Here is a 27,449-nt window from a genome sequence, read left to right as displayed (position 1 = left end):
GCTCTTACGTCTCAGTTTAGAGGCGGAGGCAGAGACCAATCCGCAGAAGACAAGGTGGAAGTCGCCCCGACGACAGCAAGGGGCGGGCCTGAAACGGCCCAGGGGGCGGGCGTTTGAAATCAGTGCTTTAGAGTAGATCCTAAACATCATTTTATACCTTCGAGAACCAATTACTTAATGTCTCTTCCGTCTTTCCCTTCCCCGACCCCCTCCCAGACTCCTTCATTCTGGTGCTGCGTGGACGGAAAGCCCCGGGTAGCCGACACCACGTCCCCGGCTAGCGAGAGAGAGCGTAGAGAAGGATTACACCAAACTGTTTAAATCCAACGGCTCCAGCTTCCTCTCTCCTGAGCTAGACCCAACAAGCCTAGAGAGTTGGGCTACGGAAAAACTAGTGTTTTCATTTAATTGGATATGAAGAAAGAACAAATATGTACGGGGGCAACCACGATCTTTATAAAGGTACCATTCCTGCAAAAATATTAGTCTTCAGAAGCAAAGGTTGTATTCGTATTGTTTGCTAAAATTTCTATTTTCTTAAAAAAGCCTAAGTTCTAGTGGGAGGGGAGATGTCACTATTAGAGATTCATTTATTAACCCGATTACGAACGTTTAGAACGGTGGGCCCAACTGCCAGAAGCACGAGATGCAGTTATAAGATGGCTACTCAAGCGTTAGGTGAACTTTTAATAAGACAACGAGCCGGGGGGTAAAAAATTAAAAAAAAAAAAAACCTCGCCAGTCGTCTTTCCTCCCTTTCCTAAAAAGCACTCTGGGAGCAGGGCTCTTGTTTGCTTAGTCCATATTGGTATCTCGTCGCATAGTTTTTGGGCTCAGTATATACTCAATAAATATTTATTAAACAAATGAAAATTCAGCTCCTCCAACTTGGTTTCAAAGGTAAAGAGCTCATTATATTGGACATTAAAAAACTTTATTTTTGGAACTCTTTCTTTGAAACTTTTAAATGAAAAAAAAGTAGGAAAAAAACCTCTTCTAAAAAGTTCAAGATGAAGATCTTAATTCTTCCTGGAGGTGTTTCTCCCTTAGTTTTGCACATCTCAGTCAAGGACCCTACCGTGTATAAATTCTTACACCAAAATCTCAAGGAACCTAATTGAATTCCTTTTTCTAAACCCTTTACAATTAGTTTATTTGCAAGACTTGCCAATTTTACTTTCAAAATGATACCCCACATTTCACTCCACTGCCACTACCCTAGTCTAAGCCCCTAAGATTTTTCACCGGTATTGTAATTGCTCCCTAACGGTCTCCCTGCTTCCACCTTTGTCCAGCATACAGTTAATTTTGCACACAGCAGTGAGAGTGACCTTTGAAAATGACAAATCAGGTAGTGTTACTCTCCTGCAGAAAAATCCACTGCACTTAGAGTAAAAGTCAAATTCCCTAATGTGACCCGAGACCTGTGGGGTCTGGTTCCTGCCTATCTCCCCGACTTACTTTGAATCAGACACTTCTTTCATACTAAACCTTAGCCACAACCAGCAGGGCATTTCTGTTTCACAAACCAAGGATAAGATTCCTTTGTACTAGGTTTTCTCTGTTGCCTGTGCCCCAAGATAACTATTAACAACCCTCAAGTCTCTTCTCAAATGTTACTGCATCAGTGAGACTTTCTCTGACATCTTCATTGTCACCCCCAAACCCCCAACATGCAAATACCAGCACATTGCCCTACTTCATGTTTGTGTAGTGCTTAACACTACCACATTTATTCTGCTTATTGTTTTTTGCCTTCTTTCTTGTCTGAGAGGCAGCATAGCAGAGTCATTAAGAAAAAGAGATCTACATAGCCTGTCTTGGTGCTAAATCCCAGGTCTGCCTTTGACTAGTTGTTTAGCTTTGCCCTAAGGGAAATTTATTTTCCTTTTCTGTGCCGTCAGTTTCCATTGTATAAAATGGGGATAATTCTAGTCTTTACCTCCTATTGTTATGATAAGGATTAAATGAAGTAATACTTGTAAAGTGCTTAAAACAGTCTCAGCAAACAGTACTTGCTAAATTAATGTTAGCTATTATTATTATTAATATTATTTTTATTATTATTGTCTATCTTCCTATATTAGAACATAAGTTCCAGGAAAGCAGGAACCTTGTCTCTCTTGTTCACTGGTGTATCCTCTGCATGTAGAACAGTGCCTGGCACATAATAGGTGCTGAGTAAGTATTTGTTGAATGAATGAATGATTGATGCACTATGAAGTAGAGGAAAGAAGTAACAATGGCAAGGTGGTGACACAATTATAGGTAATACCCCGGGTTTTTATGTTCCAGCTGCCCTTATCAGCCCTGAGTCAATCAGTCTGATTCATTGTGCTTTTAGCCCACCACCATGGGCTGATCTTTGGGTCATCGTGATTAAATAACCACCCCTGTAATTCCATTAACACCAGCATACAATATGATCAGTCCATGAAGTTAAAGCTTTGACTTAAACGGTCTGAAAGTAGTAATTAGAAAACACCAAAATGTGTTTGCTTAATTGATTTTAAAGTACTGATAAATGAAACCAAAAGCTTTTCACTTAAGTGGTTTGAAAGTATTAGAAAAAGAAACTAAAAGTAAGTTTACTAAAAACTTAAAATATACCTTATCAGTTTACCTTTGCTGGCAAAAGTCATGTATAACCTCCCAGGGATTCTCATTTTAAGCCCATTACCACTGAAATCTAGCTGTGCCTGAAATTCTGCCTGTCAAACCTCTTATGCTCTTCCAATTGTTTATTTTCTCACTCTGCAATAATATGATTTCCCACAGTCCCCTCTTTCTTCAAATCTACACATCTCTTCCACCCTCTTTTCCCTTCTCATCCTCTGTCCCAGGAGTGAATGATTTTCTGACTTCTCGGGAAAATAAAAGCTCTTAACCCAAGGATTTCTCATGTGCCCTCCAGCAGATATACCAAACTACCCGTGACTTTGCCCAGACCCTCAGCTTTCTATGGGTTAGGAGACATGAGATGACCTGAGCCCTCTCCTTTGTGGTATACACAGATATGACATCCTGGTAAATTAAATATTCAGAAGGAAAAAAAGAAACCATAAAAATCTAAGAAATCTTATGAGACTATTTGTACAATCTAGGGGTTGTAAAGACCTTTTGAGCAAGGCAGAGCACCTAAGAGCTGTGAAAAGAGTAATTGTAAAAATTTGTCTATATAAAATTTTAGTTTTATAGCAGAAGATGCTCAAAAAAAAGTCAAAGATAAATGTTAGACTAACAGGTGAATTTTGTAATGCCTCTAACATAAAAGGTTACTACTACTGTACATAACAAAGTACTAACAACACAATTTAAAAAATGGGCAAAGAATATAAACAGGACATTCAGTGAAAGCATTCCAAAGAAACATAAAAGACACACAACCTCCCTCTTAGGAAGATGAAAATAAACTAATAATTACCACATCGTAGTATCAGATTGGCAATAGTTTTTACAAATTAACAAGACAATTGGATGGGATTGGGAGAAAAGGGGATCCAGCTAGACAATAGGCATTGGCTCCCGATTTCTCTCACAGTAAGAATAAAAGGTGCTCACAGTGACCTACAAGATTCTCCCCTACCTAGTGGATTTCCTCCCTTGCTCATGTCTCTGCAGGCTACATCCCTTCTGGTGTTACGTGATCCTATCTCCTGCCTTAGGGTTCTTGCGTTAGCTATTTCCTTGGCCAAGAACACTCTTACTTGTCTTATTCAGGTGTAGGTTTAAATGAGGTCACCCAAACAGGACAGTCCTATTCAAAGATGCAACCCTCCTCCCCTTTGTTCCCCCAACATCCTGTTCTTTTTATCTCCCTTATCCGGCTATACTTTTCTTTTTTACATAGAATGTACCCTCTTCCATGATCCTATATAATTTAGGTAAGTTGGCTATTTTTTTCTCTACCTATTCCATGCAATATATAAATTCTACCAGGGCAGAATCTGTTGATCCCAATGATGTAAGCCAAGCGCCTAAAACAGTGCCTGGCACCAAGAGATGCCCACAGTTTTTTTCCAAATAATGAATGAGTGGATGGATGAATGAATGAATGAATGAGTGATTGAGTGAATGAGTTTTCACAGGGGAAAAAAAATCACATTTTGGTATAAAAAGCTATTGCCTTAATCTCTTTTATATTTTAAAGGAGAAAAAAGTAACTTAACATTCTGCTAGTCTTAAATCCAGATTTGAAATGAAGATACACCAAGACCCAGAAAGATTTCTTTTCAGGAAAGAATCACTAAATGAAAAACCCTATGACTACCAGGCTCTATAGGTACCATCAGAATTCTAAATCAGTTAGTCCCACCCCCATCCAATCACAGCTCTAATTTAATCCAACCTTCCTCTTCTTTCAGTTGAATCATTTCCTCCAATTCTAGTCAGCCCTCTAATTTACAAAGTTACCAACCTACAAAGAAAGTTTTGCTTAAAGCTTTTAATAAAAAAATGAAGGAAAACACCCCAGTGATCACAAGTCACAAATCACATTTAAAAAGGAAACATAAATAATGGCATCTGTTTAAAATGTTTAACTTGAAAATGACCAATTTTCTAAGATAAAAAATCAGGTACTTTGTTTTGACAAGACTAGGTGCTCTGGGGCCCAGAGAATGATTTCCTGGAGACACCTTCAGAATGAAATTTGCTGATGGTTCAGGCTAGATTACTGGATAATAGTGTAATTTACTTTTATTTAATATGAGCACATGGCTACCTCATCAGCTGGCCCGCCCATAATTACCAAGACAATTAAAAACAAACATACTAAAAACAGTTAAAACTAAACAACTAATGTGGGGAAAATACTGCGCAAATTCTAAGGAATGCCAACAAAAGAACTGTAATAACATTGATTATCAGAAGTATTCTTGGGGCACTTGGGTGGCTCAGTTGGCTAGGCATCTAACTCTTGATTTCAGCTGAAGCCATGATCTTAACAGTTCATGAGATCAAGCCCTGGATCAGGCTCTGTGCTGACAGCTGGAGACTGCTTGGGATTCTCTCTCTCCCTCTCTCTCTCTCCCCCTCCCTCTCTCTCTCCCCCTCCCTCTCTCACGTATGTTCTTTCTCTCGTGCTCTCTCTCTCCCCCTCCATCCCTCTTTAAAAAATAAATATTTAATTTAAAAAAGTATTCCTTAAATAGAATAGCATTAACAAGGACATGAATAGGGTCATCTTATCATAACATAAAGAAAAATACTGTAGGAAAATATTACAGTCATGAATATATATGCAACTAACTACATAGTCGGGAAAAATATAAAGCAAAAATAATGAATTAAAAGGAAAAACTGGCATTCATAATTACAATGGGAATTTTTTTAACATAAATTTTCTCAGATTGATAGATCAAGCAGACAAGTTAACATTGATGGATTGAGTGCATAGATACATATGCTCATTGCATTTATATATACATGTATGTTAATATATTACGTTTACATATGTATATAAAATCTTTCAGAACAAGAGAATATACATCACTTTTAATAAACATTGAACATTTACAAAATTTAATCAAATATAAAGCCCTCAAATTTCAATAAATGCTTAGGTGTTTGTTTCTAAATGATAATATTTAGTCTTGCCAACTTTTGAGCTTTATGTAAATGTTCAAAATGTTATATAAATGAATTATGTGTTCATTGTGTTTTGCTTTTTTACTTTGACTTAATGTATATATAGTGTAGCTGTAGTATACTATGTAGAATTCCATTGTGTAAAAATACGCAATATGTGTTACTTATTCTAATACTTATGCTTTCCAATGTGGGTATTACAAATAATGCCACTATGAACACTCTCATAAATATGTAGAGGTGTATGTGTGTACATTTTATTTATATATATCCCATCAGCAGGGTGAGAGTTCTAGTTCCATACTCTCACCACACTTGATATTGTCCAAATTTTCCATTTTAGCTCACCTTGGTAGGTGATAGTAAAATCTTATTGAGATCTGAATTTGCATTCTCTTGATTACTAATCACCTTACATATGTTTAATGTCCATTTGGACTTCTTTTGTGAGGAATCGAAGTCTTTTTTCTATTCTTCTGAGTTTTTAATACGTCAGGCCCCAGTTTATTTATGCTGTGTGTATGTTTTCTATTTCTTGGCTCCTCCTTTTGGTATATTTTGATATACAAAAAGTCTTAGTATTTGGGTAGTTCAATTGATCAGTCTTTTCCTTTCTGCTTTGTGCATGGTATTAATTGATAGAGAAATTCTTCCCTACTTTGAAGTTATAAGAAATTCTTGGATATTATCGAAAAGTTTTATAGTTATATCTTTCACAGTTCCACTAGGAATTCATTTCTGTGCATGCTCTGATAGAGAGGTTCTTGAAATCTGGTAAAGCAAGTCATCTTATCTTGACCCTCTCTTATGACCCTCTCTTATGAGTGCTTTATTATTCTTGTCAGTTTGTGCTTCAATATAAAATGTTATATTCTACAAAAATACTTTTGGGATTTTGATTAGAGTAACATTGAATCTATAGATCACTATAAGAAGAATTGACAATTCTACACTGTTGAATCTTTAAATCTATGAACAGGTTATGCCTTTCCATTTATTTAGGTCTACTTTAATTGCCTTTTAAGTAAATTTGTATTACTGTCTTTATAGAAAACTTGCAAGATTTTGTTATCTGTGGCCTTTTGTGCCACTTAAGTTTTAATGTTGTAAATGGCATCTTTCTTAATTTTTGATTTCCTAATTGTTGCTGGTATATATAAATTTTTTAATATATTGCTATTTTAAATTCAGAGACCTTGCTAAGCCTTCTTATTAATTAAAATAACTTATTTATAAATCTTTTGGATTTTTCATACATGCAGTGATATCTGTGAATAATATGGGCTTTGTTTCTTACTTTCCAATCTTTCCCCTCTCCTCTTTTTTTCCTTGCTGCCTTATGTTGGATAGGACATTCAGGGCAGTGCTTAATAAAGAAATTATAGGCATCCTTATCTTTTTCCTGATCAGAAAGGGAAAGCATTTAACTTTTACTAGTAAACTGAAGGTTTTAGGTAGATGTGCTTTATTCGATAAAATTTCCTTAAAATTTTCAGTTTGCTAAATAAATGGTGAATTTTATCACACACTTTTCTACATCTAGTGTGGTTCTCTTTTGTTGGTGTGTTCTTCTATGTATTTGTTTAACTATCAACCTTTCATTCCTGGAATAAACCCACCTTGATCACCTTGATCAGGATGAATATATTTCAGGAATCAATTTACTCAAATTCTATTTAGGACTTTTGCATCTATGTTCATAAGTGAGATTAGCTTGTTATGCTCCTTGTGTCATAAAATGCGTTGGAAAATATTCTCTTTTCTGTTCTCTGAGAAAATTTGTCTAAGGTTGGCATTATTCTTTCAGTGTTTGGTAAAATTTGATAATTAGGCCATCTGGGCTTATAATTTTGTTTGTGAAGACAGTTTTGATCTACTGTTTCTGTTCAGTGTTCTATTTCTTCTTGCATAAATTTGGCTATTATGTTTTTCTAGGAATCTGTTTCAGCTGCATTTTAAAATATATTGGCTTAAAGTTGTTTACACTGTCTTATTTTTTTAATGTCTGCAGCAGTTATAGTGATGATCTTTTAATCTTTCCTGATATTGGTCATTTGTGCCTTCTGTTTTTGGTCTTTCCTATTTTCACCAGAGGTTTGTCAATTTTACTTGACTTTTCAGAAACTCAACCTTTGATTTTGTTCATCCTCTCTGTTTTATATTGGTTTTCTATTTCATCAATTTCTGGTTGTATTTTTCTTATTTTCTTTTTTCCACTTTCCTTGCTTTTTTCCTGAATTTCTGAAATGAATGCTAAAATCATTTAATTTCTTTCTTTTCCTTTCTTAGATATTTACTTAAGTATATAAATCTTTTAATACCTTTTACTGCATCCCACAAGATTTGAAATGTAGAATACCCACTCTAAAGTATTTCCTAATTACCATTTTTATTTCTTTCTGATTAAAGGGTTGTTTAGAAATTTATTTTTAATTTTATAAAATTTGGGGTTTTCTAGGTGTCTTTTTAATATTAATTTCTAACTTTATTGTTTCTAATTATGGACTGCCTGCTTTTAGCCCTTTGACATTTGTTAAAACTTGTTTTATGGCCATAGTCTTATGGTCAGTTTTGTAAAGTTTCCATAGTACTTGGAAAAAAAGTATATTCTCTATTTTGGGAGTACAAAGTTCAGTATATGCCCATGAGGTCAATTTTTAGATTGCATTGCTCAAGTATTCTATATTTCTTTACAAATACTTGACTATTAGTAGAGTCCTGGTTTATGCTTATTTTCCTTGATTCCCTGTCACTTCCAAAAGTGTGTCAGATTTGTGTTAAATGATATGATGTTAAAGTTTAGAACCATTCTTATTAAAATCTGAAATGAATGTAGAATTTCTACTAATCAGTCAACATTCAATATTTTACTGGAGATCATATCTAATTATATAAGACTTCCATTCCTTCCCAGCTCAAAATAAATAAATAAATAAATAAATAAATAAATAAATAAAAATAAAAAGGAAAGAAAAGAGAAAAAAAAGAAACAAAAAGGAAAGCTATGCCTACTGGAAAAGAAGGAATATGAGTTTTATATTTTTTTCAGAAAATACCTATATGGAAAAGTCTAGAATCAATGGTCAGGCTAGTATAATTAATAGGAAAAAGAGGTGTAAAGTTTGAGAAGAGATATAGATCTATAAATGATGAAAATTAAAGGAAAAAATGTCTATTACAATACACTCAAAAAAATAAGAAGGTCCTAAGAATATATTTAAGGCAATAGATATATTTATGGATAAAATTTTGAAGCTTTTTTGAAATACATTTAAGATCTGAATAAATGTAGGAATATCAGTTAGTGAATGGGAATGCCCAATATAGGAGATGTCCACCTCAAGTTTTTACTTAACTCATGGAATTTCAATTCAAATCAATAATATTTTTGTGGAACTTGAAAAATTTGTTCTAAAATTAATACTGAAGTTTAACTCTACTAATCTACCCAAATTAATTCTGAAAAGTATGAATAAGACCATAGGGACTTGTCTTACCAATTATCAATACTAAGCATAAAGCTATTGTAATTAAAACAGTATAGATTCAGTACAGAAATGGACAAATCAGTGGACTTGAATGGAGAGTTTAGAAAGAGATCCATACTGATATTGTAACTTGCATGTGAGAATGGAGGATTCCAACTCATTGGGAAACTGGTGATAGACAGATTGCTACAAACAACAATAACAGCAAAAACCAAAACAACAATATAGATTCCTACTTCCCAACAGCATTCTAAATGAATGAAACACAAAGAAAATAAAATCTTTGTGACTTCAAGGAACAGTGTGTTACTTAAACAGGACATAAGGGAACAGATCATAATGGGAAAAGTTTGATTACATTTAATTTTCAAAATATCTTTAAAAAAAAAAAGACACCATGAACAAATTTAAATGGAAGTGGTGGGGTGATGTGAGGTATTTACAACAATATGATAGACATAGTATCACAAACATTTAAAGAACGCTTATAAATCAGTAGAAGAAGAAAAACTAGTTAAAAAAATGAGCAAAGAATGTAACTGGTAATTCATAAAATTGAAACCTACAGAAAGGCAGTAGTAAATGAAAAAGGCCTGCCACCTCGTCAGGAAACAAGCCACACAATAATATAAAAGGAAATTAATAATTTTGCCAACCAAATCGTAAACTAAAAATTTGATATTATCAAGTGCATCTAGGGGTATGGAGAAAGAAACTGCTACTCTGCTAGTGCATGTGTTAATTAGGAAAATCACTAGCTAAAGCAACTTGACCTTGCCTAATAAAATACAAAATACAGTTTCTGTATCACCTAAAAATATCTACCCTAGGTAAATTCTCACATATAATTAGAAGAATACATGTAAAGTATTTTAGTGTAGTATCATTTAGTTAAAAAAAAAAAAACAGTGTAAGTACTCTAAATCCCCACTAATAGAGAAATGCATTAAATAAAGTATATTTTTATGACAGACTATATATTTTTGTATATGTGAATTGAGACAATGTTGATTTTAAAAACAAAAAATTAGCATATTTTTATGAAATCATTTATATAAAATAAAAGTAGTAGATACCCAAAACAATAGTCCATATTCTTTGTAGATGTACAACACATAACACACATACAAATGAAAAGACATCCAGCAAACGAAAATGCACCAAAATCATTATAAGTGTTGTTTATGAGGCTGGGGAAGAAAAGGAGATTAGGATTTATGGTTTACATGTAAAAGGGACTTCCACTTCATCTGAAATATTTATTTCTTCTATTTAAAAGTACTTGAAGCAGGAACAAGACCCTTCAGGATGTCTGTTCTCACTACTTCTATTCAGTATTACACTGAAGATTCTAATCAGGGGAGATAGGCAAGGAAAAAAAAAGATAAAGTGCATCCATATTGGAAAGGAAGAAATAAAGCTGTATTTATTGACCAACAGAGGGCATGATTTTATGTAGAGAAACTCCGAAGCAACCACTACAGGACTACTAGAACTAGTAAGTTTAGCAAGATTTCAGAATACAAGACCAGTGTGCAAAAATTAGTTGATTTCTGCACACTAGCAGTGAGCAATCTGAATTGAAAATGAAATTAAGAAATCAATTCCATTCTCAGTAGCATCAAAAAGAATAAAATGCTTAGAAATAAATGTAACAAAAGAAGTGTAAGACTTCTACACTGGAAACGACAAAACATTGTTAAAGAAGAGCTAAATAAATGCAAAAGCATTCCATATTCATGGATCAGAAGACTTAATTTTGTTAAGATGGCCATACTCCCCAAATTGATCTATGGATTCAGTGCAATTCTTTTATTTCTGGCTTTCCCCCCACCCCCACCCCAGGAAATTTAAAAATTTATGCTAAAGTTGATATATAAACACAAAGGACCTGGAATAGCTAAAACAATCTTAAAAGAATAAAAAATTTGGAGGACTCACACTTCCTGATTTTAAAACTTACAGCAAAACTGTAATAATTAAGACATTGGTATCAGCATAGCTATATGATTAAATGGAATATAATTGAGAGCCTGAAATAAACCCTTACATACATAGCCAGTTGATTTCAACAAAAGTTTCAGGACAATTCAACAGTGAAAGTATAGTTTTTTCAAGAAATATTGCTGGAACAATGGATATCCACAAACAAGATAATGAGTTTGGAACCCTACCTCACCCTCACACCATATACAAAAATTAAGTCAAAATTGATCCTGGACCTAAATGTAAGCAAAAATTGTAGATGTCTTAGAAGAAAACAGGAACGTATCTGCATGACCTTGGGCTAGGCAATAATTGCTTAACTGTAACAGCAATAGCACAAGCAATAAAGAATTCATAAATTGTACTTAATTAAAATTCAAAGTTTGTCCACTTCAAAAGACATAATTAACAAAGTGAAATGAAAATGCACAGACTGGCAGAAAATATTTGCAAATGATATACTCAACAAGGGACTTATAACCAGGACATACAAAGATCTCTTGCAACTCCATAATAAGAAGACAAATAACTCAAAAAATGAGCAGAGAATTTGAATGGAAATTTCTTCAGAAAAGATACGGGCAATGAACATAGGAAAAAAGTGCTCAACATCTAATTAATCATTAAGGAAAGACAAAACTGCAAGATAATTCACACCAACTATAAGTATTTTTTTTTTTTTAAAGGCGATAGCAAGTGCTGGTGAGAACGTTGAAATATAAGGATGCTCCTATATTGCTGGTGGAAATTTAAAATTTTGCAGGCACTTCAGAAAAATAGTTTCTCTGAACATTAAACCTAAGAGTTACCATACGATCCAGCAATTCCACTCCCAAGTATCTACACAAAAATAAAAACACATGTCCACACATAGACTTACACATGAATGTTCATAATAGCATTATGCATAATAGCCAAAGGATGAAGACAACCTAAATGTTATCAATGGATGAATGGACAACTAAAATGTGGTATATTCATAGCAATGGAACTTGACCATAAAAACAAACAAAATGCTAATGCATACTATAACAGGGATGAACCCCAAAAACATGCTGAGTGAAACAAGCCAGACACACAAAAATCTTATGTGATCCTCTTTATATGAAATGTCCAGACTAGGCAATAGACATATTAGTGGTTGCTTGGAGCTGAGGGTGGAAATTTGTTGTGACTGAAAATGGGCTTGAAGTTTCTTTTTGGAGTGATGGAAATGTTCTAAAACTAGATTATGGTGATGGTTGCACAGCTTTGTAAATATACCACAAATTATTGAATTGTACATTTAAAATGGGTGAAATTTTTGTTATGTAAATTATATCTCAATAAAGCTGTTTTTTAAAAAACACTTGAAGCAAATATGAAAAAATACTAAGAATGTCAAGTCTGGCTGTTTGGAATGCAGGTTTTTTGTTATATATGCAATTTTCTCTATTATTTAATGTTTCTAAAAAACAGAAAATTAAAGCACCATAAATTCCTGAGCCCCAATTTCAAATGAAATAGATACATAAATTTAAGGCTTTTATTTTTATTCAATGTTCACTTACTATTTTTGAGAAAGAGACAGAGCATGAATGGGGGAGGGGCAGAGGAAGAGGGAGACACACAAAATCTGAAGCAAGCCTCAGGCTCCGAGCTGTCAGCACAGAGCCTGATATGGGGCTCAAACCCACAAACTGTGAAATCGTAACCTGAGCTGAAGTCAGACACTTAACCAACAGAATCACCCAAGTGCCTCTAAAGTCCTTTCATTATGCTCTTACCCTCAGGTACGGACAGTTGCCCCCATCCCCAGAGGAAATGACTGTATCCTTGTCAGCACTCTCAATGAAACTTACCAGTCATACATAGCAAACACAACTCTTCAGTGCCTGATTCTTAAACATAAGCCAAGAATAATAGATATATGAGGAAAGCACTTAACATGAAAGAAACCAAAACATCCTGGAAGAGTGAATTCGGGGGAAACAGACACAATGTAGAAAGAATTAATACCTCTAGAGAGAGAAAAGAAAATCTGCAGCCATGAAAAATATCAGAAATCCATAATGAAAGGAATATTCAGAAAGCAAAAAAGAATTTATGGAAATTAAAAATAATTGCTAAATATTTTGGAAAATAAAGTAACAAAAGAACAAAAATATGGAAAATAGAGCAAACATAAGAAAATTAGAGGATAAGTCCAAGATGTCTAATAACCAACTAATTGTATTTACAGAGAGAGAGAGCTGAAAATATAGTTGGAAGGAATATATTAAAGAAATGATATCAGAAAGTTCACAGCAACAAAGAACATGACTTTCTATATCAGAAGGTCTAGTTCAGTAGTTGTTAACAAAAAAGACTTACGAATCATGTCCTAATGAAATCTCTGAAAATCAGGACCAAAGGAATAATCTAAATGTGTCAATAGAGTAAAAACACGTTGCACAAAAAGGATCACAAAACACATTGGTTTTGGATTTCTGGAAACTAGAATTGAATGGAACAATGTCTTCACAATCCTGAAAGAAAAACATAAAGGTAAAACAGAGTCATTTTCAGACATGCAAACTTTGGTAGACAGTTGATACGTTTGTGACCAACGTTGAATTTCCTTTTTACATTTGGGGAAATTCCCATCTTAGGACTCCTGCTTTGCCAAGGTTGAAGCCAGAATTCAATTATCCAGCATCTGTTTCAGTAAAGACTTAGGCATACGACTTAGGCTCTTCCCATCAGAGACTTCCATGGAAGACCTCAATTTGAAGAAATGTGAGATAGTTGGTTTTGTTTTAGGATGTGCTCCTGGAGGAGGTGGTGAAGGACAGTGAGCTTTCAGAGGCAGCAGTGGCATAGACTCTAGTTGGTAATGTCCGTTGCCCATGGTCTTTAGTACCTTGGACAAAAGAAGGTATAGGAATACCTTAATATAGATTGTTGGATAATTTGGGTATTGTTCCTAGATGCACAGTCTACAAAAGCTATTCTCTGAGAGAATAGAATCTGGAGATTCTGTAAACTACTTAATAATCTGTAATATAACTTCCAAGGGTGCTCCTGGTGGACATGCTCCATCAACACAAGGGAGTGACCCAGGAAAGTAGACTGAGATGGGAGGAATCAGGGATCTAACATAATAGAGAGGGAAAGGGAATCTCCAGGATTATGGTAAATAGAAATCCCAGGCTGCAGGCTATGCAACAGCCTACAGACTAACCAGTCAGGTTCAAGAAAGCATTTGGAGGGCTCCAGGAAGAATATTTCTGAAGAGAGAAATCTGATTTAGTACCTGATGTGTTTTATGTATCTAGAAGATATTTACACTACTAGAAATGAATTTGGGAATGAATTAATGTATATAAAACCAAGCAAATGAAACAGGCAATTTATTAACTACCTGATGAATAAACTTTTGTATGTGGAAATGCAATCATAGTGTACTATGTGACTCAGCTGTAACTAGTATGCATGGTAAAAATATAGACTTAGTTTAACCAAAAAGTTTGATATGCCTATAAGAGAGGATGGAGTAGGGGGAGTCTGTGTTGGGATGGAGCATAAGAAAACTAAATCTTTTTTAGTCTGACTGCCCACAATATCTAAAACTGAAAAGTCTAGAAATACTGGTAAAAGAAAACATAAGAAACAGCTAAAATACTAAAGAGTGATTATTTTTTGAGGAGTGGGAATGAGGAAGAGGAAGTATATTGATCAGGGATTTTTAGTGAATTATAGAATTCACTTTAGTGTAAGGCAAAGGAGTTGTGTGTGTGTGTGTGTGTGAGCATTAAGTAGTTTAGAATTTCTTGAAAAGTCCAAGAACCAGACTTACGTGCTACTCAGAAAATGTATTGGCAATTCAAAGAAGCACATGTTAGAAGTTGCTTCAAAACTCAATAGAGTGGCTGTGTCTGGGAGATAGTGGTTCAAAAAAGACTTCTGGATCCTGCCTCTTCCTGCTGCTAGATACCACCATGACTGCCACAGTGTCCCTGTAACAGGAAAGTAAATAGTGAAAACTCTATGAGGTTAATATTCCTATGCTGAATTTATTATATGTCACAATGAAATCATAATGTGACATTTGAATTGCTGATTGAAAGGCCAAGTCCTCCCTGCAAACAAAGTAAAACCAAATACAGGCCAGGTCCTAATCTTTGTTACAATTTAATCTATGCTGTTCATGCCCGACACTAACCACTAAACTCCTGGATGTTCCTAAATAGGAAACTGACACCAGACATTGGCATTTGAGGTACAAACTGTACAGGAAAAATGACCTTTTCATCTTCTCTTTTCCATGCAGCTTATCAAGAAGAGTATGTTGAAATTTGTGGGGCAGAAACATGCAGACATCTTGGGGAGAGAAGCAAGCACGTCTCACGGAAGGGATTTATAACTTTAGACAAGTACCCATTAGAGGTGAAAGCTAACTGTTGAGTACAACATGCTGGATAGCTTCCACTTCAACAATTTCTGTTAAGCACCAAATACGTGGCCCAGACGAATAGTTGGTGGGGAGGCCTAGGGTTGGTGGGGAAGAGTCTCTCAAGGAGGAGGCTTGTCTGGAAGGTAGGGGTTATAACTTAGAGAAGTGAGGGAGGAAGAAGATAGAGTCAGGGACAATGAGGAAGAATTTGGAGCCCAGGATTTGACTTAGGTACTATTGAGAGATACATTTGCGGGAACAAGATATAAAGATGGTGGTTTAAGTACAATCATTTACTTTGTTCCTTCCAAAACTCCACTGAAGTAATAATAACAGGATTTTTGGTTTACAAAAAAGCAGGTAGACCAGTAGAAACTGATTTACCAAACCTTGTAAAGTTGAATCCTAAATTGGCAATGAGGAGAGCCAAGAAGCAACACAGTTGTCTCTACAGAACCCAAAAGGCTTAGGCTTTCATGGCACTAGATACTTCTGAATGTGGCAGTTAAAAGGAGGCTAAGGAAGATTCCTTGAAAATCTAAGAAGCAATTAGAGTCTCAGATCCCCTCCCTCCCTAAACTTCTCCTCTCTCGCCCTGGTTGAAGACTAACCTTCATTTTCTAGAGTAGGTGAAAAAGACATTCTCTGAACTGGGAATTTTCAGCACCTATTCAGAGTGTGGTGGTCATAGGGAAAACAAGCTGGCTTAGTGAACTTTACAAATTGGATGTTAGAAATTTCAGGACTCTTTTTCCATATGTTAGGGAAGCCAGGCCTATCCCCTCCAAGAGGAAGACTGGAAGATCCATCACTGTTGAATATGACCAGCCCCAGAGATACCAGCAGCAGAGGCTCACCCAAGAAACAGCCCAGACAGATCATTTAGGGAAACCTAATCGCCATGCACCCTGTGCTTCTAAACAGTTTTTTTGTGTTATACTCCTATATGAATCAACTACTAAGGATCACCAGACATTTGAGGAAAGCCTTAAAGCTGAAAGATAGAAACCAAAACAAAAAATTAGTAAAAGGAAATTTCAAAGAAACAGACCATGCAGGGGGAAAAGAACCTTCAAAAGCCATTGACATTTCAATATTTTCAGAGAGAGAGAAGAAATGGGCCCATGAAACAAGAACAGGACAATAAGACACAGGGGGGAAAAGCAAGGAAGCTACATACACACAAAAAAGTTAAGGGATCAAAAATGCTCTGCTGGAAATTAAATTTTGAGAAAGATGGAAAAGACAACTGGAGGAGTTTGGGAAGGTAAAAATGAGGACGTTTTTCAGAAGAGAATAGTGATAAAAGGATAGAAAACGGAGAAGAAAAGTTACAAAAGTTAAAGGTCAAATCCATGAGGCCTGATATCCAAATAACAGGAGTTAAAAATACAGAGGAAAAAGGTAAAGGAAGTCATCAAAGAAATAACTTAAGGTTTTTCCTTAAACTAAAGACCCTGAATTTTGAGACTGAAAAAATTTTTAAGAAAACCGGGATAAAGAAAAGCTCCTATAAATTTGATAGAAAGAGAAAACACACACACCCAACAGGACAGACATATTTAAAGGACCAGGCAGCAGATTTACATCTTCCTTATTCCTCACACCATCTCCACAAAACAATAAAACAAATTAATTAAAAAAAAAAAGAAAGGTATAATTAAAATCAGAGTTAAAAGTACAATTAACATATAAAAGGAAAAAAATAAGAATACTTCCCCTGCCTCTGAATGGGGAAGTAACTTTTTAAACAGTTGTGAAAGACATTATAAGGCAAAAGACAACAACACTGAAATATTTGTCAGAAACATTTTAGATTAAGTAAAGAAATATACAGAAATGGGAAACTGGGAAAAAACCATGAACCTATCTAACAAAGGGCTTAATATGTAAAATTTTCAGATGAGCAATATGTAAAATCTTCATATAAGTAGATGAGCAAAAGCCCTAGGATCCTATTAGAGAAAAATGGGCAAAGGATATGAACCAATACATAGAATGAAGTGCAAATAGCTCATATTCATGAAAGAAAAAAAAAAAAAAAACCCTAGTGGTACTCCAAGAAATGTAAATTAAAACTTGAGCTCCACTTTTTCACTCACCAAATTAATAGTTTGTTTTTCCTTTCCCCCCACCCTCAAAAGTAAAGTTACTTAATGGCAAGGATGTGAAACATTCCTTCTGAAGACTTTTGGAAATACAGGTTAAAGACCTTAAGATATTTAAATCCTACAATGCAATAATTCCGTTGCCATGTATCTAAGGAACTTTGTTAATTTCACCAATATTCACCAATATTTCACTGTGCAGCTGTTCAAGGTACTGAAATTAGGATACATATTTATAAGTAATGATTGTGAGAAGAATGAAAACAAAATAACTGTCCAATAATAGAAAGTTAAGTCACTTGTATCAAAACAATTTTTTCAACCATCAAATCCCATGGTTATAAATTATTTTCAGTTAGTAATAAGTAGATTTTCTAATTCCAGAAGGAATCTTTTATTAAACATAGAATTTAGATATTTTCAGCAAAAACAGTTTCTAATGTCTGAGGCAAACAGTGACTAGGATAACTGTATTATCATTCGTAGAAACAAAGACATCTAAAGAAGGAAACTAATTTTAGGAGAAAGATGATCAATGTGTATTAAAAAAGTTGATTTTCAAGGGCTCAGTGGACTTGCCAAGATAAAGAAGAAAAAGGAGCAAGTCAGTATGACAGAAAATTATGACAATAAATAATATCTTTGAAGAGTGAGAGTGCAGTACTAAGGAAAGCCATGAACATAAATAGGAAACTTAAAGAGAGAAAGAAATACAGAGTTAAGAGAGTGGAGCTTTGAGGTGAGTTTGCTTTCATGTGATAGGAAGAGGAAGTGGAAACGGGGAGATAAAGGAGAAGAACCAGAGTTAAGAGAATTAGCAGTGCCTGGAGGTCAGAGTTTTTAGGAAGAAGAGGGTGCTCCATGAGTCAGTGATGTGGGGAGATAAAGTATAACCCCTGGAATAGCATTTGGGAGCAAGCAATTTGATGACTGACAGAGATCAAGTTCAGTGGAGAAGTGGGGGCAGAACCAGAAGACGAGAGAGATGAGAAAATGGGTTTGTGAACAAAGACTGTTTTTGTTTATGCTTTTGACATGTTAGGTACTGAAAGTGAGAGAAAGGTCAGTGACTTAAATTAAGAAAGACAGGTGACTGATGATTTATGAAAGGCAAAGATGATAGTGATTATTTAATTGACCATCCTGGAACAAGTGGGAGGTGTTGATTTAAGGGGTTTAAAGGCAGCAATTAGCCACAGAGAGGAGTATGTCTTTTGAGAAAGAAGAGCAGGAAGAAAGCATGTGACCAAGAAGAGAGAGGCTGCAGATGTATACCAAATAGCCTCACTTGATTATTTCTTGAATAAATTTTTGGAGTGTACAATATAGAAAGTACTAGATCCCTTGGAAAATATAATAAAAAACAGGACACAGACCATGCTTTCAAAATACTTTTGTATGAAGATTAGACAAGTACAGAAATAGCTCTAGAGATTGAGACCACAAGGAGTTGAGTTAAATATAAAATTTTTCTCCATAAAATGGGGATAATGATGGCACCAACTTCATACATAGACCAGTTGTGAGGTTTGAATGAGACTCTATTTAAGAAGTGTTTAATAAAAGGCCTGGCAAAATGAGATACTAAATAAAGGTAACTCTTGCTGTTCATAGTATATAAAGTATGAAGGATAAGTGCTGAGAGAGAATTATAAGAGATGAGAGAAGAGACGGTGTTTTGGGGGAGGGAGGTAAAGGAAGTAAAGGGGTCAAGTTCATGTACTTGAGAAGGGGTGGAATCGAAGTACTGAGAAGGAAGGAAGGGAAATTTGGATGAGATGATGTGGGTTGAGGCAGACAGTTTGAAGTTTCATCACATAAAATAAAAAGGAGGATTCCAAGACATCAGTAAAATGGACACTAAGTTTAAAAATCCCCAAGTTTAAAAAAGTCCATTTCAAGCATCCCCACTCTCTTTCCAGCTTACATTTCCTAGTGCTCTAACAAGATTGTTTGACCCACTGGAGAAATTGAGTCCACAAGCAAAATACTATGTATTCTCCATCACCACCCTCATGTTCTCATTTCTTTTTTAGTCAGGATAGATTTAATGGCCCATGATTATAACAGTGTCTTGTACTTTAATCCATCAATACCCCTCTTGCCTGGAAGAGAGTAAGACATACTTGCCTGGAAAACCTAACCTGATGGAACCTTACTATTTGCTTTCTTCCCATGTTTTGAATGAATGCCCCTTGTTCATGGGGAAAATTCTTGTCATGCTAGATAGTCCTTGTGGGGCTGCCGCTGGGGTTTCAAGGCCTGGGGAGAAGTACTTCAAAGTTACGCAGTACGCATTAAGGAAACACATCAAGGCCAAGGCTCACACAGTCCCCCTGTTTCTTTAGCATCTCCAGAGAGAGGCATCTCATGTTCAGCAGGCATGCTGGATATGACTTTGGTTATGTTCTTGTGAAGGGGCTCTTCCCCTGTTGTTCTTCCTTCTTATAGGCCTCCAATGGCAGCAACTTTATCAGGAACAGCACATACAGATTGCTTACGGGAATCAAGTTGTTTACATGTCACACCAGCTATTTGTCTGGGGCCTGTACTTTAGGAGGCAGCTGAGGACTTTGGGTTCATTTAAATGGTATAGTCCTCCAGCCATGGGGAGCAAGCCATTATTCCCATGGGAAGCTGTACATAAACACTTCCCATCAGCCAGCGGAAGGAATCTGGGATAGCCTATTGTTCAGGTATTCTAGGGTGAACATCTGGGGTCATTTTTGGACACTGCTTCATGACCATCTATCCCCAAGACTCTTGAGTGATGTCAGTTATATCTGGAAGAAGAAGATGTTATTTGATCTCCACCCAGAATTTAGAGTCTAAATTAATTGCATTTGTCACGTTCCCTCAAGGATGAGTCAGATGGTCATCTAGTCCCCTCACCCACATTTATTAGCAATAAGTTCTATGAAGATCAAGAGATTGTTTCACAAGCTGTAACCCTCCTTTCATTCTTGGACACTAACACTGGGAAAGGAAAGGAGTGTACTGATCCTCCTTATCCCACTTCTGCAGATTCTTTAGTGGCTTAGGGTCCATCTAAAGCAGAGGTGCCAAGAGCTGCCACTGCTTACTTAAAGCACCCCTGCCATTGGCACTTGAGTCTGCAGAAAATATTTGTTTGGGTACTTTTACAAAAGCCGCCAGGTCACAGAAAGCAAGCCCATCCTTGGCTATTTTTCCTGCAGATCCCAGACCCAAAGGAAAAAGGGTTTATGTTTAATAAAGAAGCCAAACTGTGGTGACCTCCCTGAGGAATGGGGATGGCATTGGATTCAGCGCAAGCCCTAGCTTCGTCTTGTCTGAATGGACCTCGAATAAGGTGGAGGGACCTCTGGTGCCTCATGGGCTCATGGGAACCACAGGAGGTGTGAGGAGTTTCTCTTATTTTGAAGTGATCTTTTGTAGTCTTACTGGGCAGACTGCAGGGTAAGATAAAATGCCTTGATCTCTAACCATAATGTGGTTGGCTCTTCTCCAGGCCCTCCTCCTCACCACATTTCTTTGGCAAGGTTTTCTCTTCCCTAAAGTTTTTCAGCAGATCCAAATGTTTTGTTCCCTGAAACCGCTAGCTTTCCTATACTGCTATTCCACCCATCCTATCAGTGTTCCCAGGGAAATCTTTCTGTTCTGAGGAGAGTTCCACAGTTTGTGTGACCTTTGGACCCCACAAAATGTGCATGTGTTCCTGGTTTCTGGCAAACTTCCAGGGAATTTGTCCAGAAAAATTCACTCACCAATTTCCAATGATTTTCTAAGGTGACTCCAAATGGAATCAGAATCTCCAGGAGGTCCGCTCTGATTTCGAACACTAACTTAAGATAGGAGCCAGCTAGGGGCACCTGGGTAGCTCGGTTGGTTAGGCGTCTGACTCTTGATTTCAGCTCAGGTCATGATCTCACACTCGTGAGGTCAGCCCTGCATGGGTCTCCATGCTGAGTGTGGATCTTGCTTGGGATTCTCTCCCTCCCTCTCTCTCTGCCCCTCCCCAATCCATATGCGAGTGCACATGCTCACATTCTCTCTATCTCTCTGTCTCTCTGCACTGGAAAAGAATGTGTATTTCACTGTTTCAGGATAGAATGCTATGAATACGTCTGTTAGAAGTATCTGGACCAGTGTGTCATTCAGAGCCACTGTTTCCTTGTTGATTTTCTGTCTGGATGATCTATCGATTGGTGTAAGTGGGCATTAAAGTCCCCTACTATTATTATATTAGTGTCAATTTTTTCCTTTATGTCACTCAATAGTTGCTTTATGTATTTAGTTGCTCCCATATTGGGTGTATGTTTACAGTTGTTATAACCTCTTGTTGAATTATTCTTTTTGTCATTATGTAGTATCCTTCTTTGTCTCTTGTTACAGTCTTTGTTTTAATGTATGTTTTGTCCAGTGTAAATATTGCTACCACAGCTTTCTTTCCATTTCCATGGTAAATGTTTTTCTATCCCTTGACTTTCAATCTGCATGTATCTAGATCTGAAGCAAGTCTCTTGTAGGCAGCATGTAGATGGGTCTTGCTTTTCTATCCATTCAGTCATCCTATGTTTTTTTTGTTAGAGCATTTAGTTCATTTACATTTAAAGTAATTATTGCTAGGTGTGTACTTATTGCCATTTTGCTACTTATTTTACATTTGTTTTTGTAGTTCCTTTCAGTTCCTTCTTTCCTTGATCTGTTCCCTTGTGGTTTGGTGGCTTGATGTGTTTGATTTCCTTTCTCTTTATTTTTTATGTAACTATTACAGGTTTTGATTTCCGGTTACCGTTAGATTCAGATGTAACATCTTATGCATATAGCAGTCTATATCAGGTCACTTAAGTTTGAACACATTATAAAATTTTACTTCCCCACCCCATGTTTTATGTATAAGATGTCATACTTTATATCCTTTTATTTTGTGAATCCCTTGATTGATTTTTATAGATTTGGTTAATTTTACTGCTTTTGTGATTTAACCTCTATTAATGGTTTTATAAATGAGTAATCTACTTTATTATATTTTTGCATTTACCTGTGAAAAATTTTCTTTTCATAATTTCTTATTCCTGATTATGGCCTTTTCTTTCCACTCAAAGAATTCCCCTTAATGTTTCTTGTAAGACTGCTTTAGTGGTGATGAACTCTTTAACTTTTGTTTGTCTGGGAAACCTCTGTGTAGGGGCTTCCTTATGCCCCTACTCACAACCTCTCTCTTTCTCAAAGGTAACTACTACTCTGACATCAAATATATATAACCTTGCCTCATTTTTATCTTTTTTTAAACTTTATTTATTTTTTTGAGAGAGAGAAAGTGAGTGGTGGGAGGCCAGAGATAGAGGGAGAGAGAGAGAATCCCAAGCAGCCTCCACACTGACAGCACAGAGTCTGATGCGGGGCTGAAACTCATGAACTGTGAGATCATGACCTGAGCCAAAACCAAGACTTGGACGCTTAACTAACTGAGTCACCAAGGTACCCCTTCCTGTTTATCTTTATAAAACTGGAGCCATGGATTATGTTGCTCAGTATGATGTTTATAAAATTATTTTTATATTTCTGTCTTTTTGTTTATCCTCATTGCTATATTATATTTCATTGTATGAATATACCATATTGCTTATCCATTCTACAGTTAATAGGGATTTAGGTCATTTCCGGTATTTGGCGACTAGTAATAATGTTGTTATGAACATTCTTGGAGATAACTTTTAGTGCAGAGCCATGCACGTTACCTAGGCATGTTTCCAACGTATGCATATGTGTGTATTCAATTTTATACATGCATATGCTCAATTTCATTAGTACATACTGCCCACAATAGTTTTCCAAGTGAGTGCGTTGATTTCCATTATCTTTAATTGAGTATGACAATTCCCATTGTTCCACATCCACACCACCACTTGTTTTATCATAAAATGTTAGCCTTTTGTGTGGCATATATATATATGTATATATGGCAGTGAAAAAGAATGAATCTTGCCATTTGCAACAAAGTGGATGGAACTGGAGAGTATTATGTTAAGTGAAATAAGTCAGAGAAAGAGAGATGTCATGTTTTCACTCATATGTGGAAGTTGAGACACTTAACAGAAGACTGTGGGGGAAAGGAAAGGAAAAAAAAAGTTATGAAGAGGGAATAAAACCACGAGAGACTTTTAAATACAAAGAACAAGCAGGGTGAAAGGGGGTGGGGGTTGGGAACATGGTGATGGGCATTGAGGAGGGCACTTGTTGGGATGAGCATTAGGTGTTTTATGTAAGTGATGAACCATGGGAATCTACTCCCAAAACCAAGAGCACACCGTATACACTGTATGTTAGCTACCTTGACAATAATTTGCATTAAAAAATAAAAATAAAATAAAATTTTAGCATTTTGGGGCTCCAGGGTAGATCAGTTGATTAAGCATCCGACTCTTAATTTTGGCTTAAGTCATCATCTCACGGTTCCTCAGTTCAAGCCCAGAGTCGGGCTCTGCACTGATAGTGTGGAGGCTGCTTGGGATTCTCTCTCTCTCCCTCTGTCTTTGCCCCACCCTGTCAAAATAAATAAATAAACTTTAAAAAGCTTTTACCCATTCTTTGGGAGTTCAATGATGTTCCATGGTATTTTATTTGTAACTCTCCAATACTTTTCAAACATTGACTGTCAAAGTTTTTGTATTCTTTCTTTTAGGCTTTGTTTAAACACTGTCCTGAAGACACTACATTTAGAATCCCCACTCAAGACTGAGTGATTCAGTAAACCTCGAGAGGACAGGTACCAACGGAGGAGTGTCACAGAATTACAGGCACAGCCACCCTCGGTTCTGAGCAAATCTTCTACCAAGAGTGGTGTTCCCTGATGAATCAGCAAGCCTAACAAACTTTAGCTTTTAATTAGCACAGAAGTCCACTGGTGGTTCTAGCTGACTCAGCTACTCAAATTTATTTTTTTTTCAAATTCATTTTTGAAAAAAATAGCATTTTCTAGCATCCTCAAATACCCAGAAGATACCTAAAAAGTTTGGAGTTTGGTGCTTATTAATGAAAACTATGAAGTCTAAAGCCAACTTTGCTCAGAACCCAAGTTGTACCATAATGATATTTCACCCAACCAAAGAAGAATTTAAAGATTTCGATAAATATATTGTGTACATGGAATCCCAAGGTGCACACCGCGCAGGCCTGGCCAAAGTGATTCCCCCCAAGGACTGGAAAGCCAGACACACCTATGATGATGTCAGTGACATCTTAATAGCAAGCCCCCTCCAGCAGGTGGTCTCTGGGCGGGCAGGCGTGTTTACTCAATACCATAAGAAGAAGAAAGCCATGACAGTGGGGGAGTACCGCCAAATGGCAATTAGCGGAAAGTATCAGACTCCACCACATTCGGATTTTGAGGATTTGGAGCGAAAATATTGGAAGACCCGCCTCTACGATTCTCCGATTTATGGCGCTGACATCAGCGGCTCCTTGTTTGATGAAAGCACTCAGCAGTGGAACCTTGGCCACCTGGGAACCATCCAGGACCTGCTGGAGCAGGAGTGCGGCGTGGTCATCGAGGGCGTCAACACGCCCTACCTGTACTTTGGCATGTGGAAGACCACCTTCGCCTGGCACACGGAGGACATGGACCTTTACAGCATCAACTACCTGCACTTCGGGGAGCCCAAAACTTGGTACGTGGTGCCGCCAGAGCATGGCGAGCGCCTGGAGCGCCTGGCCGCCCAGCTGTTCCCGGGCAGTGCCCGCGCCTGTGACGCCTTCCTGCGGCACAAGGTGGCTCTCATCTCCCCCACTGTCCTCAAGGACAACGGGATCCCCTTCAGTCGGATCACTCAGGAGGCCGGCGAGTTCATGGTGACGTTTCCCTATGGCTACCACTCTGGTTTCAACCACGGCTTCAACTGCGCAGAAGCCATCAACTTCGCCACCCCGCGATGGATCGATTATGGCAAAGTGGCATCTCAGTGCAGCTGCGGGGAGGCCAGGGTCACCTTCTCCATGGACGCCTTCGTGCGCATCCTGCAGCCTGAGCGCTACGAGCTGTGGAAGCGCGGGCAGGACCGGGCTGCTGTGGACCACACGGAGCCCGCCTCGCCAGACAAGGGGGAGCTCAGCGCCTGGAGGGAGGTCCAAGTCCCCCGGAGAGCCTCCCTGGGCCTGAGGCACCTCCCTCCCCGCAGGGCTGCACGCACCCCTCGGCCTGTGGCTGCTAGCCGTAGGACTGGCCGTTGCACCCCAATGTGCCTGGCACCCCCATGCTCCATGCCGACACAGAGTTCTTCCTCTGATGCCCGGTCTGGGCTTGTCCCGGCCTGCACTTCCCAGGAGCCTGGCCCCACCCGACCACCGACCCCTATTCCCTCTGCCCCAGGTGTTCATCCCTCAACTGGCAGATGTGGTCCTGGTCGTCGTCCTCGGGAACAAGGGGCTCTGGGGCCCAGCATCAAGGCTCGGGCCAAGAGGCGCCACTCGGTGGGAACAACACACACAGCCCAGTACCCTGAAGCTCAGCCAGATCCCTTGGATGAACCCTCAGTGCACAGCCCTGTACCACTGAGCCCTGGACTCCAGCAACCTGCTGAGACTTCTGGGTATAGTTGTGCCCCTGTCCCCTAAGCCCAGGGGACACCATTGTCACCCACTGCAGTTGTGTGTGGAGGCTCCTTGAGATTGGCCACATTTACATCAGAGCTTTGAGCTAGCCTGCAGGTCACTGGTCTTAAGAGTCCAGCGATGTTGCCACTGATGCGTTTAGTCCATGTTCTTTACCATGTTCGCCATAGTTTGTTTTTCTTGCCAGACCCTGGAGTGTCTTTGGACACTGTTAATTCCTGTGTTGCCAACTGAGGTTTCATCCACTTGACACTCTTGTGTCTCTCTCTAAGTTAGGTCCTGCTGAAGTCACAAGAGTCTAATCATCCCCAGGCTCCTCTGGGCCAGTTGTGAATGCTTCTGGGTTTTGGTTCTCCTCCAAATCCCTGCTTTTCTTTCAAGCCTACCCTTCGCCCCTTCTCTTGCAAAACTAGGCCCTTTTGACCAAATGGGTCAGTAGATACTCAGAGAATAATTTATGATCTTTCAGAGTCTTGGATGTATTGGAAATATGGTATGGCCAGTATTTGTTCACAAACGTATTAAAGGTAACCACAATGTTAAAATCTAAAATTTGTTTCTAATAAAGATTGTGCATTCAAATAATTGAGGGGTGGAGGTTATTCTTTTCTTCACTTTTCTTGATAATAATATCAAAACATTTCAGGCAAGGCTGATATTTGTTGGCCAGCTGCGTTGGGTCGTATTGATGAGGGAGTTTGGTGGATGGATATTGGGTACTAGCCGACTGGGTGGTTGAGGACATTCGGCTTGCAGCCCTGTCTTAAGGATGACTTGGTGGAAATCACCTGGTACTTTTCTGGGCAGTAGGACCCCAGTTGCCAGGAGGTGAGCATGCAGGGGACTAGGGGACTAGAGTGCCCTCTCTGAAAACCTACTCCCCAAATCTGCACTGCCCTTTTCAATGCTGAGTGTGTACTTCACATGACCCATTCGGGATTCATCTCAGGAGACATGTGCACAAAGAAATGGGATGCAATGCTAGAGCACAATGGACAGCTCGGGCCCAGGACTCAGGAGTCACAGAGCGTTTCACTGAGCAGGACACCTCTGCCAAGACCCACTGACAAAAAAAAGGAAGCTGCATCCAGAGCCGATTTCCACTCAGAGGAAACAATGAGTGGAATAGACCCGACACGGAACTTTTGTTTTCTCAGGAATGAAGAGGAAGCTCATTTGTGTCTGGGCATAGAGAGGAAGGAAGGGAGAGGCAAGGTGGTGGGTATGAGGCCCTGTGGCTCGTGTCAAGTATCTGAGTATTTTTCACCTTGA

The 27,449-nt window shown here is 37.8% G+C and overlaps 1 protein-coding gene across 2 annotated transcripts; it reads left to right on the top strand.

Annotated features, from left to right (window-relative positions):
* The first annotated feature begins 58 nt into the window (after positions 1-58).
* KDM4D (lysine demethylase 4D) lies at positions 59-26,762 on the top strand. Of its 2 annotated transcripts, none has more exons than XM_039254999.1 (3): positions 59-462; positions 2,088-2,181; positions 24,253-26,762. In XM_039254999.1, the coding sequence occupies exon 3, from the start codon at positions 24,603-24,605 to the stop codon at positions 26,178-26,180; it is 1,578 nt and encodes a 525-aa protein (XP_039110930.1). In that variant the 5' UTR covers positions 59-462; positions 2,088-2,181; positions 24,253-24,602; the 3' UTR covers positions 26,181-26,762. The 2 variants fall into 2 exon arrangements, with proteins under 2 accessions (XP_039110930.1, XP_039110931.1); XM_039255000.1 differs by having other exon boundaries at positions 59-501.
* The last annotated feature ends 687 nt before the right edge of the window (positions 26,763-27,449 follow it).

The sequence above is a fragment of the Hyaena hyaena genome, unplaced genomic scaffold (genome assembly GCF_003009895.1).
Source record: "Hyaena hyaena isolate Hyena2069 unplaced genomic scaffold, ASM300989v1 scaffold_506, whole genome shotgun sequence".
Classification (NCBI taxonomy): domain Eukaryota; kingdom Metazoa; phylum Chordata; class Mammalia; order Carnivora; family Hyaenidae; genus Hyaena; species Hyaena hyaena.
This window is presented reverse-complemented; position numbering and strand designations above follow the sequence as displayed.

Coding starts and splice junctions, on each gene's coding strand:
- KDM4D (XM_039254999.1), top strand. CDS start 24,603: ATGAAAACTATGAAGTCTAAAGCCAACTTTGCTCAGAACCCAAGTTGT.